This window comes from Scophthalmus maximus, chromosome 4, assembly GCF_022379125.1.
Source record: "Scophthalmus maximus strain ysfricsl-2021 chromosome 4, ASM2237912v1, whole genome shotgun sequence".
Classification (NCBI taxonomy): domain Eukaryota; kingdom Metazoa; phylum Chordata; class Actinopteri; order Pleuronectiformes; family Scophthalmidae; genus Scophthalmus; species Scophthalmus maximus.
In genome coordinates this window covers 11203954-11220000 of record NC_061518.1, presented here as the reverse complement: position 1 = coordinate 11220000, position 16047 = coordinate 11203954, and the positions used below count along the sequence as shown (strand labels likewise).

The 16047-nt window shown below is 42.1% G+C and overlaps 2 protein-coding genes across 21 annotated transcripts in view; both read right to left on the bottom strand.

The window, feature by feature from the left end:
- LOC118302911 (transcription factor SOX-6) overlaps positions 1 to 2515 on the bottom strand; it is a 130417-nt gene extending 127902 nt beyond the window's left edge. For 4 of the 6 annotated variants that reach the window (XM_047331523.1, XM_047331521.1, XM_047331522.1 and 1 more), the window contains exon 1: positions 2102 to 2515. The gene's annotated coding sequence lies outside the window, so the exon portion shown is untranslated. Of the gene's footprint in view, positions 1 to 1685; positions 1815 to 2101 lie in introns of those variants that run through there. The other 2 variants (XM_035629440.2, XM_047331519.1) reach the window with 2 other exon arrangements.
- Positions 2516 to 9539: 7024 nt separating this feature from the next.
- Positions 9540 to 16047, bottom strand: part of plekha7b (pleckstrin homology domain containing, family A member 7b) — a 62558-nt gene continuing 56050 nt past the window's right edge. For 14 of the 15 annotated variants that reach the window (XM_047331513.1, XM_035629432.2, XM_035629438.2 and 11 more), the window contains 5 exons: positions 15408 to 15635; positions 14558 to 14691; positions 14228 to 14376; positions 11708 to 11869; positions 9540 to 10236 (listed from right to left, as the gene is read on the bottom strand). In XM_047331513.1, the coding sequence (XP_047187469.1) occupies positions 11721 to 11869; positions 14228 to 14376; positions 14558 to 14691; positions 15408 to 15635 (660 nt within the window). In that variant the 3' untranslated portion in view covers positions 9540 to 10236; positions 11708 to 11720. The remainder of the gene's footprint in view (positions 10237 to 11707; positions 11870 to 14227; positions 14377 to 14557; positions 14692 to 15407; positions 15636 to 16047) is intronic. The other variant, XM_047331516.1, reaches the window with a different exon arrangement.

Here is a 16047-nt window from a genome sequence, read left to right as displayed (position 1 = left end):
CACACACACACACACACACGCGCACACACACGTCCCGGCCATAAAAACAGCAGTAACGATCTGATCTGAATCACCCTAACCCCAAACAATTAAATGGAACACACAATAAGTCTCTGCGGTTATTATAAAAACGCACATTCAAGTTGCACGCGGGGATCAGGTGATTCATCAAGGTGGAGTAAAACCAGAGGTGTTGAATGTGAACCGAATCAAAGCGCTGCGGTGTGACTCCGCTTTCCGAACTCCTCTTCCTCCCTCGCTCCTTTTTCTTTTTTCTTTTTTTTTTCTTTCTTTTTTTTTTCCCACCGAGCGACGCTCTGCGCGCCAGCAGCCGCCAGAGACGATCTCTGCGCTGGGGACGGAGCCGAGCGTCCCTGTATAGCGACCGGGACAATGTGCTGAACGGGCAGTCTAATTATAAATGTCCCCGGGACCCTCCTTACCTTATGAGGAAGACCACGGGCCCCCGCCACAGGGACACAAACTTCACTTCAGCTCAATGTGCTCTCTTTCTTTTCTTTTATTCCCGCCGAAGAATAAAGCGAGAATGATTTTTGTTTTTATTAGAGGACGAAGAGAATTAATTAAAACCAGTAGCCACAGGTGGGTTTTTTTATGGTTATAAAAGTGTTGAACAAACACACTCACACACCGATCAGGTTGTGTGTTAACACAGTCAGACAGTGGTGTCGTGCCTGAACGATCCTCTTCAGATGATATTAAAATCATAACTGCTGCAGCACCTTTGAGATGAAGACTCGTTATTTTTTTTGTGTGTGTGTCTAATTTTGGAGGACATCTTAAAACGAGGGGACATCTCGGCGCCACGCGCACTGTCTCAATATCATCTTCTTCCATTTAGAATAAACCTGGGAAATTGACGATGGATTCATAATATTTCCCAAATGTACAATGCATCCAAATTAATTTAAGATTTCCAAATAGTCAAAACATTTTTGCAGAGTTTATATTATGCTCTAAAAAAAAATATGTGAACAAAAATTGCTCTATTTTAAGGCCTGGCGAATAATTTTGTTGGGGGGAGAATTGTCTGGCGACAACGAGCGGATTAAAGGCGAGAGAACAACTCTTATTCCGCGGGTTTGGACTTTTCACAAGGGAACTTGTGTCGGTTAAGAGCTGTCGGACTTAAACGGAAGGAAGAAAGAAAAAAAGAACCCGTGTCTGTTCAAGTGCATCAACCTCAGAACGGACTGTCGAAGTTAATTTATGGCTCACGCATTCTTCGGAGGTCAAAGCCCCCTGACCTCCCCGAGCGAGTCAAAGGGAGAGCGCGTTCCCAAGATTTGAAATAAGGAACTGTGACAGAGGGCAGTTTGTGGGGGGGGGGGGGGGGGGGGGGGGGGCAGGTACAAGGAGACGCGAGGAGAAGGACGCGGAGCGAGGGGGACCTGCCGGGACGACGCGTCCCTGTCAGCGGCCACAAAGAAAACCAAGTCGCGCCACAAACCCCTGTCGACATTTAGAGACTGGACGGCAGAGTCCGAGTCGCGCTTTAGTTTGTTTCGTGTTGTCCTCGGTGACAACCGTCCGGGTTCGGCTCGGTCCGAACAGTTGGCCCTGAACCGCCCCGCGTCCGACCGCGCGGCTGAAATGAACACAGGGAGAAGAAAGAAGGAAAAGAAACAACAACAACAACAACAACAACAACAACAACCACCGACCTTCAGGCGGTGCCTCGTCTCGGTCGAGGTGAAGTGAGATGCTGGATGTGATCTGCCGATCCGCCGGTGAACCGAGCGTCTGTGATCCGGCACGTAACGACGCGCCTCGCCTCTGTAACTTCGCTTGTTTTGGCGACGCGTCAAATCACCGCATCAGTGATTAAAGTTTGACTGCCCCCCCCCCCTCCCCCCACCAACAGCCCCCCTCGTTTCGAAATGCCTCACACTTTAACATACATCTACTTTCCCAAACTGTTGTTGTGGCGGCAACGCGCGCTCCGCGCCGGGACGCTCCGCGCCGGGACGCTCCGGTGCCAGGCGGCGGCTCCACAAGGACCTCAAGGTGCAGGACGCGCCCGGGCGACACACACACACCGGAGCTGATGTTGACAAAGTACAGGGGACGTGTTGTTTACCTTGACGGTCCGGGCCGTGGAGTGGAGAACGTGCGCGTCCTCCTCCCGTGCGCGACGACGACTGCGGACTCGGGCGACACTCGGCGCAGGGGAGCGACCTCTGAGCGGAGCTGTTGGCTGCTCACACGCGGCTGTGCGAGGGGGGATCCCGTGTGTGTTACTCTCTGCGAACTTCAGCTGTCCGAACTACAAGTGGCTTTTGTCGTTCGCCTACCTGTTCTTTACCTCCCCCTTCTCTCTCTCTCTCTCTCTGTCACTCCCTCTCTCTCTTTCCCTCACTCTGACAAGAGAAGACGATGGCTAGAGCTGCTGTCAATCTTGGCAATCAATGCGCGCAGCCATGTCGCAAGTATTCAAAGCATTTCCCGTCGTGCAACATCAGAAAGTGAGTGGCCAGGGCATTGATCTGAGGAAGGCAAAGAGGCAGGACTCCCCCCTCCTCCTCCTCCTCCCCCCTCCTCCTCCTCCTCCTCCTCCCAGACAAGAGATGCGAGCGAGGGAGGGGAGAGAGAGTAAGTGAGAGATGTGTGGTGAAATAAAAGTGGAGTCAGGGAGGAGACGGTTGTTACTGGCCGCAGTTTGTTCAGTTTAATAAGCTCACTGAAATGATCATCACTTACAGGCTGCACACAAGTTGAGGGCGACCTCTGTCCTCCCGGAGATGCTTCACTTTTTGTTCTGTTTAGAGACACGTTTTTTTATATATATATAAATATATATATATATAGAATATTATTTTAGAAAAAACAACGCGCTGACCCCTTTAGAGAAAGTGTTTCACAGAATCCCCGTTTGTTCGGAGGGAAATAGATTGAGCTGATGTGAGAGAATGTGAGCAGCTGAGAGAAATGTTGTGAGAGTCCAGGGACCAGTTTAGACTCGGTGTCACACAACCGCGTTTATTTGTGTAAATTCAATCAGCAACTAAAATGCTCCTTATTCTTTCTTATATGACCTGAAAATATATATATATAAGACACAAGACATTTTGATTTACCTTCCACCCACAAGTCTCCTGCTTTCTCCTCAGACATTTTGCAAATGTCGTGTCACGTTATGCACCTCAGCTCTTCTAGATTTTAAAAATAATTATTATGGTACATTATCCTGTAAAACCTCAACGTGTACATTCTTCTCGTCGTGCCCAGCGTTTGATTATTAAAAATTCTACCGTTTTCACATTGAGTTTTTATCATCATTATAATTATATTTATAATTATTATTCATAAATTAAATGACTACATTTATTCTCAATATTAAAAAACACTCTTGGTGATAAATTGTCAATTTGGCGAATCGTACAATTTAAATTATGTGACAGATTTTAGACATGAAAATTATTATTATGTGTAATTCTTTAGTGTTTCGAGACTAAATGTTTTTTTTTCCATCGTCACGTTCAACTTTTTAATTTCATAGACTTTTACATTTATTCTGTTAAGTGTAAAAAAAAAATTCTGATGAGGTTTTAACTCAGAAGCTATTACTATACTAATCAGTATTATGCACCAGTACGTCAATGCATGCTCAGTTCATATAATGTTAGACCAGTGACAGTCACTTGGAGAGAAAAAAAAAATCCCATATTATGTTTCAGAATAAATCAGACGAGCCGTTTGACATTTGAAAATGAAACCTGAGGTGTGCAGCGGCTGACCCACAGGTTGCCATCACCTGCCAAAACACGGAGCTCTTACAATGAGACACAGACACACGTTTAAAATGATCCGCTGTGCTGGGGGGAGGCCCGCAGACGACAAACACACGAGAAGAAACAACAACAACAACAACAACAACAACAAAAGAACCGTGCACAGAGGAAAGGCTGAAAGAAAAGTCATAATCTACAAATCAACTGCAGCATTACATTGGTGACAGGCAGGAGAGGGCAGAGAAAAAGGACATCAGCCTCAATGTATTTACATCACTCATCCACCGCGAGGCTCTTATTCGACAGCAGATAACACGGATCACACAATTAGAAATAAGAAAAGTTACTTACAGAGAGATCAGACAGGCGGGAGGAGAATTCAGATTGTTAACTGCAGAGTCACACAGAGCTGAAGGAGGGAGGAGAGGAGAGGCAGAGAGGGAGGCAGAGAGGGAGAGAGTGACAGAGAGAGGGAGGGAGGGAGGGAGGGATGACCGCAGATCTCATCCACAATATCACACCAAGCATCACACTCCAGGTGCATCGCAATGTTCCAGCTTATAAGTTTGAAGTCTTCCTTATTCTTCTTGGTCAGCGGGCTGCAAATTCTGCAGTGTGTGTGTGTGTGCGTGTGTGTGTGTGAGGGAAAGTCTGTGTGTGGATTCTCATCATGAAATTCTCTTTAAGGAAAATATGAGACAAAAAGGAAAGAAAGACAGAAAAAGGAAGAAGGAGCTTACCTTTAGTTAAGAAACTTTTCGCCGTGGACACTGAACTTGAGCGCCTCCTGAGATTCAACCATGTGGAACTATTGGGATCTCGCCTCCAATGTCATCAACATCACACTCCGTGAAACACTTTCTGTGTGGCGAAATAAAAATAATAATAAGACCCTTCGACAGTCTAACACACTGTTTTACCAGATCCGTGCGATGATGATTCATATGTGATATATCGTATGTGCTGTGAGCGCGTAGCGGACTTTCCTCTCGCCACCCGGACCGAGGCGCGTGTTTGACGCGTCTCATGCGCCACCTTGTGGACACCGAGGGTATCGCCCTCCACGCACCTCCTCTGTCCCGCGACAATCACACACGAGACTCCCCTGTAGACAAAAAAAAAAAAAACAACCCCAGAGGATCTGAGCCTCGAACATCTGAGCCTCGAACTTTCTGCTGCTTTAAATCATTTTACGATTTTAAGGTCAGCACCAGCAGTGAACTCGGATAGGAGCTCATTGAGCTCACTGCTTTTTGGATTGTTGCTGCTTTCAAAATGACATGCTGATTTCCATCAGAAGAAAACAAATGATGCACAAAAATATGTATATATATATATATATATATATATATATATATATATCACCTATAGGTGCAGCTGCAGGTGCTACAGCGTGTGTAAAATAGTTGCCAGATCTGAGGCTACTGTTTTTACAAGCCTCCTCTTTACGGCTCAGATGGTTCAGTGCGTGAGGAGAAAAAGACAGTTCAACTTGTTGGGGGGTAAAGGCACGCACATTTGCATCACATACCCTGTGAGTCTTTGATGCATCTCGAAATTCAAGTCTGGCCCATAAATATTTGAAAAGGAGGGTGCATGAAAATCAACATTTTTGTTACATTAAATTAACATGTGTTCTCCTCCTGTTCTGCATGGCTAATTGGAGAACGCCATTCAGTCAGCGGGCGAGTGAGTGAGTGAGGTGGGTGGGATGTGTGTGTGTGAGTGTATGTGTGTGTGTGTGTGTGGGGGGGGGTTGTCTTTGATTACAGTGCAGACAGAGCAAGTTTCAAAGGTGTGCAGCTGATTCATGCTCAGGACTGAGCTGTTATTAGTAGTGAGTATTTAAAATGATCTCCAATTTGAAAAATGATTACAAAGAAAAAAACCACTTTAGGCTGACATGTGACGGGACATGGGTTAGCCCCCTGTAACAGAATTTTTTGTTTTGTTTTCATCGTATGAATATTCACGTGTTCAGTGGTTTTAAGTACATTTATATAGATTGGTAAACCTGCCGTACACATGAACAGTTAATACCTGCTTTATGTCACAATGTAAAACTGTTGTAAAAATCTTGTTTTCCTAGGATTCCGGGGAAAAAGAGCATATCGGCATCTGCAGCATTTGCCCCACTGATTTGAAAAGGTGAGGATGGACACGTTACATATGTGTGTTTTCAATGTGTTGTTTGTGAATACAAACACGGGCCATTTTGCTGTGCAAACAGTTACCAAGCTTACATAGGAGCAATGTCCTGAATTATTTGTAGTCTGCTTTAATAGAAAGTGTACAAGTATAAAATACTGTGAGAAGAAAGAAATGATGTCACCCTATAAACTTGACCTGGCATCAGAGAGGCGATTTTGCAAATGTTCTCAGCCACCGACATGGTCCAGTTGAGAAGGACCATCTTCCTTAAAAAAAGAAGATACAACCACCACCACAACTTAGTCATTACTGAATGCCAAGTTATGCAATTAACTCAAACACTATTTGCATACATGCAAATCGTCTCTCTCTCCCAATTGGACTTGTAAAGTGGGACGCTCTGTTCTCATTAGTTGACCCAAATCTCTCACTTGTAACTCTGGATTTCATCAAAGTTTAGTCGGGATCTAATATTTCCTTTCAAGTTAACAGAGAACCACTGATTCATCGTGTTGAAATAAGGAGTGCAACATGTCATTTCTAATTATATAGTTATCAGGGACGCCATCACTCATCCTGCGCCAACAACACTACAAATATCAACTCTGTGGAACTCACGGATGCAGTTTGACCAGCGACACATGGAAATAGCCTGTATGTTTTATGTAATGTATTTCTAAAGATATTAATCTGAGGCCCAATCTGAATATGTGAAAACTTCTTCTTTTTCTTGTATGAGACAACAGTAAATAACCCAGAATGAATTGTCGTTTTATGAACCTCTGCAAAACACATTTTTACAAGTGAAGAGAAATGTCCTCACAAGAATTAACATCTAGGATATTTCATTTTTTTTTGAGATGCATTAAAAGAAAATACTAATGAATCACCCTTAGTTTCTACTGTGGCACTAAAGACGCAGGCAACATCTTTTCGATGGCATCACTGACTGTATGTAAATTTCACTTAGCTCTGTGTGTGAGTCTGCACGGAGCTGCTCGATTAAAGACGAGGCCCAGAGGCGCTCGGTTCATTTACAAAGCAATTGCTTTTATGTACAAAAAGCCCAATTCACTGTAGGTATTGTAAAAGCCCGCCGTTTAAGGAACATGAGACAAATTCATTGTTTAATGTAACACAGCACATTCTCTACACACGCTTAATCATTTATATTGGAGGAACTGTGTTTGTGTTTAATGTATTGAGCCAGTAAACAGATTATTCAATACGTATTATTTTTACAGTTGCATCGTCTCCCCAATGACGCCGCGTTAACGCTGCAGCTTTGAAAAACAAAGGGTTCCGCAGAAGGTATTGTTTGAATTCCTGTAAATAGTTTAGTCAATGTGCGGTGTAGCGTGACTATAATTCAGCTTCCGCTCTTATTCTTTTTATAGCATGCACACACGTTGGGGAAAAAAATATTCAGTGATTCTTAACTCTTCAATTATTCAACAAATCACCATTCTATTTCTTACATATTAAAAAATGTACCGTGTCTGGAGCTTGGAAGTGATGAAACAGCATAAAATACTGTTTTGAAATCAAAGCACCTATTGCATCGGCTTCTTTTGCTTTTGTATTTGTACAATTGGACTACAATCCGGATCCCCGCAGTGTGCAGAGGAAGCGCCGGCTGTGTCTCCCACTGTTGTCTAATCCTCAAACATTCACGGCGAGGAACGATCATGTTTATGTGATGGAAATAGGTATCACTGGGAGTCAGTGTAGGAGTTCTCCTTTCTCTGCTGCTGTCGGGGGGGAAAACTGTGAATATGTTAGAAATGCAGGGTGCAGCGTGGTGAACAATATGGACCTGAGAACAAGGTCAGACTCCTCAGCATGGTCTCAATAGGCTTCCTCCTTTCAACCATAGACGAGAAGGGGGGGGGGGGGAAGCAACAAAAGTCAAAGCCTCGGTCTGATCAATGTCTCTCTAAGCGCACTGTAAACACTGGAATGTAGCTCTTTCACTCCTGTGTTTTAAAGTGAGATATTTTATTTACTGCTATCTACTTATTTATTTGCTTTTATTTACTCGTACAAAAACAACCCTCCAACGAACATTCCTGTCAGGAAACTGAGCCGCGTGTGTCTTGGTCTCTCTCCCCGTCTGAAAAGAGCCTTTCTGAAGCCAGAAAGTATTTAGTAAAGGATTAATGCGGGAGGCCGTGATTGCGTTTAACAGAACAGGCCCAATTAGCATAATAGGCCCTCTTTCATTCTCTTTGAAGTCCAGAGCGTAGAATAACAAATGTATATGAACCACCAGCCAAACGTCAATACATGGAAATGCCACAATCCTCAGTGGAGGTCCTTGGGTGGATTCTTTTTCTGCAGGAGGAGGGAAAAACATCCCATCTTATTGCAAAATAAGCAGAACAGAGGATGCGATGGGTCTTCTAGCCACCAGGGCCAGCAGGCGCTGTGGGCCACCGATCCTGGAGGAGAGATGGAGGCAGAGAGGATGAGGCTGCTGTGGGAGGTGCGTCCTCTCTCGCTCTCTCAGGTGTTTTCAAAGCACAACCGCGACGCCGGCGAGTTCAAGTAATTACTCTCCAATCAGAGATGAACATGTCACTTGGGAGCGAGCCGCCACACAACAGCTCGCTGTGAGACCAGCACAGGGAGGCGAGGGTGCAGTATCCATTAAGAGTGTGTGCATGATATGCATATTTAGCAGATTTATGATACGTATTATAAATATTTGTGTTAAAAATGGCAAGATTCGGTAATAACGGCACCGTCTCACCTCCAATTCAAAAACCTATCCTCGATATTCCTTTCCTTTTGAATCATATGTTCTTAGAGGTTTCTTTTACAATTGCAAAAAGAGGTATGGTTCATAATTTAAAGATATGAATTCTGTACTTCAGAATCCAGAGTTATTAGTATCTACCTTCTTGGGTGAAAATACATGGAATTAAAAATGCTCTTTTGAGATGGAAAAAGCTTTGAACTTAAGAAACACTTCAAGAAGCCTCTCGTTTTTTTGTATTGAAACTTCACCTCCTCTGAGCATGCCATAGTTTGGTGGTTCCTCTTTCAAATAATAGAATGAAGTTTAATAGGTCACGGCAATCAATGTGGAGGTTCAAAGAGAATCTGGGAGCTATGATGAGGGCACATTTTGTATGTTTCCTTTGTACATGATTGGAATAAAGATACGCTCATAAATGCATCAGTGAAATATCATCAAGAACAAAGGCTCTTTAAGATTAAAAGTTGAATCAATCAGATTAAGAAAAACAAAACCTGATGGATTTATACAGTTTGAATTATATTTCTATAAATTACCAAATCGGAAAAATTTGAAATCTATGCATGGAAACACTGTCCCGCTTCTGCTGTGACAATCAACTACAAACTTTACCTGTTGTAAATTGTTGTATTTTTTCTAACTGGCTCAAACTATTTAGACTGTTACCAGAGTTGATAATAAGCCTTATGAATTCCAGGCTCATATAGAACAGTTTTTAAATAAACATTCGGTATCATCCTCATTGAATTTTATATCTGTGGCCGATTGAATGTACTCATCTGACAGCGTGGTATTCAACTCATTCAAATAGATATGAAATAATAATTTGAAAGAAAACAGGGACAGAAATAAATACGTATGTGATGAACCAGATATTGTGTTAAGATCTTTAATATTCACATTTTTATAAATGTCCATTGTGCAAACCTTCCCCGGCCACACGGAAAATACGTTAAAGGTTATTTTTCATCCTGATGTAAGCAAAAATAAAATTCATTTTGGCAAGCTAAAAGGAGACTGGCAGTGCTACTGATACATACATTATGATATCTCAAGTGGATTGGTGTAAGAATATTATCTGAGTTTTGATAAAAAATAGTACTGTCATGACACACTTCGGTACATCTTGTTCATAACATTTTTGTACCTGAAAAAAACTAACAAAACAAAATGAAACCCAGTTGAGATCACACTGCAAGTAAAAGCAAGTCAGTCATACATTGAAAACACTATACAGTGTACAATTCAAAGTGCAATAACATGTAGAAAATATTTGTTTTCATTATTATGACATTAACATTTGTTAGACACTCATAGTTCATAAGCACAGCAGCTCCCACGGCAACATTTTCTGTTTTACTCAGGAAGGTTTATCTCAGCGGCAAGAAACGTTTCACGCAGTTTGAGCCTCGGAAACGAAATGTTTTGTCTTGTAAGTGTTTACTACAGTTCCTTTTCTGCTGTACGGAAACGTGTAAATGTACAAAATCAAACAAAATCCTCCTTTCTAGTAGAATCCGGTCGTTTGTTGTCATTGTGGAAGAGCACCTCAGTGTCCAGAAATCGCTTGAGCTGAGAGGTGATGAGAGAGAAAGACAAAGTCAGTACAAAATATTGATACATCAGAGAACAAGATGACCACGACAGCAGTTTTGCATTCTTCCTTGTTTTGTTTTGGGAGCCTATTATCAAAGGGGATACAGGAAGACAATCATTAAGTATATTATCAGGTGTAATAGCTATAAAAACAGTTGTAAAACCCATATAATTAATAAACATAAGAGTGAGTGAGGAGTACTTTCTCTCACCCACTTCCTCAAAGTGCAAATTCTCAGTGAAAACAACTTAACTTTACAGTGCATCACTGTTGTGTGATCTCTGCTGTAGTTCTGACGCTACAAAATATATATATACACACAAATATTCTGAGACTAAATCCAATTAGCAGATCCTGGATGTCATTCCAATCACAAAAGTGCAGAGTGGGAGAACAACCCTTTTTTTTTACGAAGCAACTACACATCACAGCCCACCTCTAACAGCAGACCTGAACATGAGGTGAGAGTTTTGGTGGAAAATAAGTAGCAAACAACAACAACAACAACAAAAACAATACGAGGAGAAAAAGACAAGCAGTCACACAAGTTCTGAAGGAATAAAGATTCCTTACATAGATAATAATCACATCATGCCACGCTGACGAGAAGTCATTACATGCTTTTACGCCTTGTGACGTGCATTGTACTAAAAGGTCAAAGGTCAAATGCAGCTTGATGGACAATTTCTTACTGTTTAGTGTGTGTGTGTGTGTGTGTGTGTGTGTGTGTTCATTCATCAACATCTGATTCATCTAAGTAAGTGTGCACACGCACGGCACTTGTTCCCCCCCCCCCATCCAGCTCTTTATTTCATACCTATTTAGATATTTGTCATATAAATTAACCAATAAAAATTGAGAAACAAAATTTAGTAATCAGATTTTTCTGTCAGAACTGTCTGATGGATGGAAGTTTTTTTAAATTAGGCAGTAAAACGACACTTCCCTCTGAGTTTACAGTTGCAGTGATACGTACAGTACTGGGGGCTCCTCGCTGCCAGGCTACAGATGGGGAGCTAATTGGTGTCGAGGAATGCATCTGTGCTGACTACTGAACTGTCAAGGCGCTAAATCAGAAGGTGTCTCTTTTGTTAATTACACACAATGCTACAAACAGTCCTGTTCGTCTCAGCCTTTCCTCTCATCAACCATCCATAAATATTTTGGCAGTGGTACAAAAAGAAAGAAGAAAAAAAAAAAGAGTAAGAAAACAATTTATACAGTTATCACAGTGGGACGAGCAGACTGCCTGCAGATGTTTGTTTTGATTATAATGGGAACAGAGGCAGGCCTTCTCTAACCTAGATAAGATGTGTTTTCATACAATCACAACAGAGCAACAAGCATTGAATGAGGTGCCAAGCAAACTGGAGCCACTTGTTAGGAATAAATCTGTGCGGCCTAAAAAAAACAACTAAAAAACATTAACATGCAGCTAGGCCTTACTGTATTTCTGGCATTAGACAAAGGTGTAGTGAATGCCGTTGCTTAGAGGAGACGAAGGAGCCAGAGACACGGTTGGAAGAGGAAGAGGAGGAGGGGGAGGGGGAGGCGGAGGCGGGAGAGGGGGTGGGGGAGGAGGAGTGGGGAGGTTAGCCTGCGTTGGAACTACGAGGGAGAGGGCAGAAGGAGAAGAGCGAGAGGGAGAAAACAACATGTGTTTTTAGTCAAGTGTCCTGGGACAGTTTTGATGTCACACTGGAAGCTAAGAAGTGGTTAAGAACAAAATGAAGGACACACGTCTCTGTCAGTGATGAGGCTCCTTCAACCACAGTTACACTTCCTGTGTTCTGCACACCACACCAGCACTGTGGGTGAGCTTCATGGACAAATCTATTAACACTGGATATTCATTTTTATATATTGTTTTTCTGGAAAGACACTAGAATTGTTTTCTATTTGAAATATGCTGATTTTGTTAACGTAATAAATTTGGTGGATACCTGAAAAGAAATCTAGGTTAATTTATCACATCAATGAAAAAAATCCTGTAAATACATCATTGCCATGAAGCAGTCCTGATCAATAATCCACAGTATTGCCCACGATGAACGGATGTTTTAAAGGCAAATAGCTTTCATGGAATAAAATATCTCTTTTTCATGGGATGATCATTTCAGTCAATGATCAGGGAAAACCCCAGAAAATTCTCTGTTTCTCTTCTCCGGTGTATTTTATTTGTATATTGTTGTACATGAAATATTTTTGGACTTCAAAGAGAAATGCAAAGATCGCATGTTCTGAAATTTTTCAGTTTTTCCCTTGTGCAATTAACAACTATTGTCATTATCATAATATGTCAATAATTTTATCTAATTAACTTAAAGGCTTTGTCAATTAAAAAGGAGGAATGCCCATTATATTTTCCCAGAACTCAAAGTGGTGTCTTCAAATGTCTTGTTTTCTCAAGACTAAATGCCAAAAATATTAAGTTTACTGTCATATATGGCAAAGGGAAGCATTAAATCTGTGCATGTGAAAAAGTTTGAACCAGCGAAAGCTTGACATTTTGCTTGAAAAATATCTTGTGTCGATGAAGGAGCCCCGCCCGTAATCGGGAACGTAGAGATCTGTGAATGTGATAAATACAAGAACATCTCAGATGGTTTCTTCCTTAGAATCTTTTACACTGCTGCTTCTGTGTTTACCAGCTTTCAGGTGTGATCTTATAAAATAGTGCGATGTGACATGATCATGATTTCAGGTAACCTGAATTGCAATCAGTGGATTATTTAAAGGTATTCGATAAGACAAAAGTCATTAGGTTGGTGAATGTGAGTAGTTAATATCTATTCCACCATCAAGTGTTTGAGGCTTATTGTGATCCGTACACAGCGGTGGGATGTGGGATGTATTTTTCATCATCTGAACATTTCATCAGCTTAAAAGACAAAAAAAAGCAATAAATAATATTTTGTAGATATTTTTTCCAGCACAGAATTAGAGATTATTTTCTATATCTCCAACAACTATAAAACAAAATACCACATTATTCAACGGATCAGAATAACAAATCAAATTTATCAAAGGCACCTTATTTTTTAAATATATACTGTATTTAATTGTAGTGCTGAATATTTCTGCTTTTATGCTGGATGCATAATGCTGTGAAGAAGACTCTGAACTCTTTTTATTCAGGGATTTGAAAGTGCACCACCGTACCTTTCTTTAACACCAAAGGAAGAGAGAAGTCATTGATTCAGTCTCCACTGACAAGATGCCACCAGTTATATTCTCTGACATTCCTCTATGCTGGAAATAATGTTATAATTGTTGACTTTGCCTCGCTGTGCATATTAAGCTTCCACACATTCTGACAGCTTGAGTGTTACTGTGTGTGACAGATATACCGTGTGTGGTTGTGTGTGTGTGCGAGTGCGTGTGCGTGTGCGTGTGTGCGAGGCAGACAGACTGACAATCTGCTGCAGCTACAGTGAAAATGAACTTGCCTGCCTGCTGCAGAGTATGAAAGAGATGAATAGTGAGTGCAGTGTCTTTTATGCAGGTTCAGAGCTGCGTTCAAAGCGGCAGCAGTGGTTATGCAGAGGGAGAGCAGAGTTTGACTGGGTCATTGATCAGCACACACAAAATGGCCCCATCAAGCGATTCCTCCCCCTGTCTGAGAGATTCTACACGGATCGCAATTAGAAACTATCTGAGCTCCTAACAAGGAATAACGTTCAGTTATTAGGAAATGAGCAGCCTGATCGTCTGCACTCTGCAACGTACGCCCTTCTCATCCCCCCTCCATCAACACGCCGTTCTTGAAAGGCCGCGTCCCTGCTCTTTAACAAAATATGTCAATTTGATGCCGGGAGAAATTTTACACTTTTTCTTTTTCTTTCTTCGCAGACACAGTCATTATTTCACTATGTGTTCTGGTAGAATAAGGATTTTTACACTCCTTTTATAGAGCAAAGAAATGATTCTGAGAAAAAAACAGTAATAATTGTTTGAATGACCAACCTGTGACTAGTTTGCTCTTGAGAGAAGCCTCGGAGGCGAGAGCGTAGGACATGGTGATGATCCTCTCCTGCTCCTGCAGAGCGGAGTCCAGTGCCACCAGCCCCACCTCTGGCTTCTCCACAGACACGGTTGGTGCTAGGTTGTGGACACTGTCACAGGCACATAGATACATGATTGTTAGTGATATGATGCCGCAGTAATTGCACTGACATTTATTTTGACTCCTGCCACCACAGAATCTGTTTTGTATCAGCAACACTCAAACGGAAATTCCTTTATTTAATACTTGCACCAATACTTGACGTATTAATTCACTAATACTTTATCTACCTGGACTTTGCCAAGATGGTCTTGATGCGCTCCACCTTGCGATGGCGCTCCTCCACCTCCTGAGGACTGAGAGGCTCCTCAGGCTCTGAATCCACGTAGCGCTCTGGGATCAACACTTTCTGAGGCTTGGACAGCTACAAAACAGGTAGATGGTGCGTGTTAAGACCGACGCCGTTACATCATCAGCCTTGCTATGAGGTCTAACTCTGAAATGCTATCCACCTACACAGAGGGTGATTTCTGATGGAGAAAAATGAACAGATATGATAAATGATCAGGGCTGGAGTGTCGCCAAGTAGAAAGATAGGTGAGAATGAGCTCAGGGATATTCAGAGTTCACTACAAAGATAAAACTACAACGAGCTGGTCATTTGTTGGAACATTTAGCTGCTTCGTTATAGGATTGGAAGTGCAATAAGGCCGTTTTACTGCACAACAGAGTTGTAACACAAACACTTGCTGCAACCACATACATTCACATACATTTCATAAACGCACTTATCTGCCAACAATCCCATAAGGCGGCTTCAGGACGCCATTGTGGAGAAAAACGTAGAGCCACTGTCCTAAGGCCCATTTGTGAATTCACAGATATTTCTTAGTTCAAATTTTATATTCATATATTAAAGGTTCTACACATCCAAGAAACTTAGTTTTTCCTTTTATTCAGTTCTCAGGATCTAAGTTTTGTATGTTGAATAAAAATAACCTTTTTTTGACAGTGGTTACACATTCTAGCACTTTTTTGTCTTTGGTTAAGAGAGATGTTTTTTCTTCTACCTTCCACCACATTTATGCTTGACATTGAACGCCTCAACTGTGTTTCTTCACGGGGGAGAAGATAACTCACCTCTTTGTTAAGGTCTACGTCATAATCTAGTGGCTCAAGGTCGACTTTGTGCGCGGGAGGAGTCGTGGCCGTGGAGCGATAGGTCAGCCATTCGTCCGACTGCGAGCGGGGTCTCTCTTTGTGCTCCGGAGGTCTTTCCTCCCCCTGGACACTCCTGACTCCCTGGGCCTCCTCCCCCTGAACAGCCCTCTCGAGCAACTGCAGGTCAAACTCCTGCTCTCTCTTCCACTGGATAACGCACACAGGGGAAAAAAATACACTGTGAAACAAACTACAAGATGCTGCCAGCAAGATGTCTTCATTATCGAGTAAATGTGAAACCGACACGTTTCACCTGCCTTCATGCGTTATTTCATGAAACTCGTACTATAGAGCACACCTGTTATCACTGGTGATGAGAGAGAGAGAGAGTGTGTGTGTGCTCGCAGGTGTGAAAAAGAAAGAGGGAGCATGCATAGATGAGTATGCATGCTTAGATTAAATTGAAGGATCTCAAATCAGAGAACTTCTGTAAATTCTCTCAACAACAGAGGACAACACATTGCCACTGAAACATCACTTCACTCACACTGATGATGTTCACCAGTACCATCATCCATGTTGTGTATATTCAAAAAACATGGCAATAATGTTAGAAAAT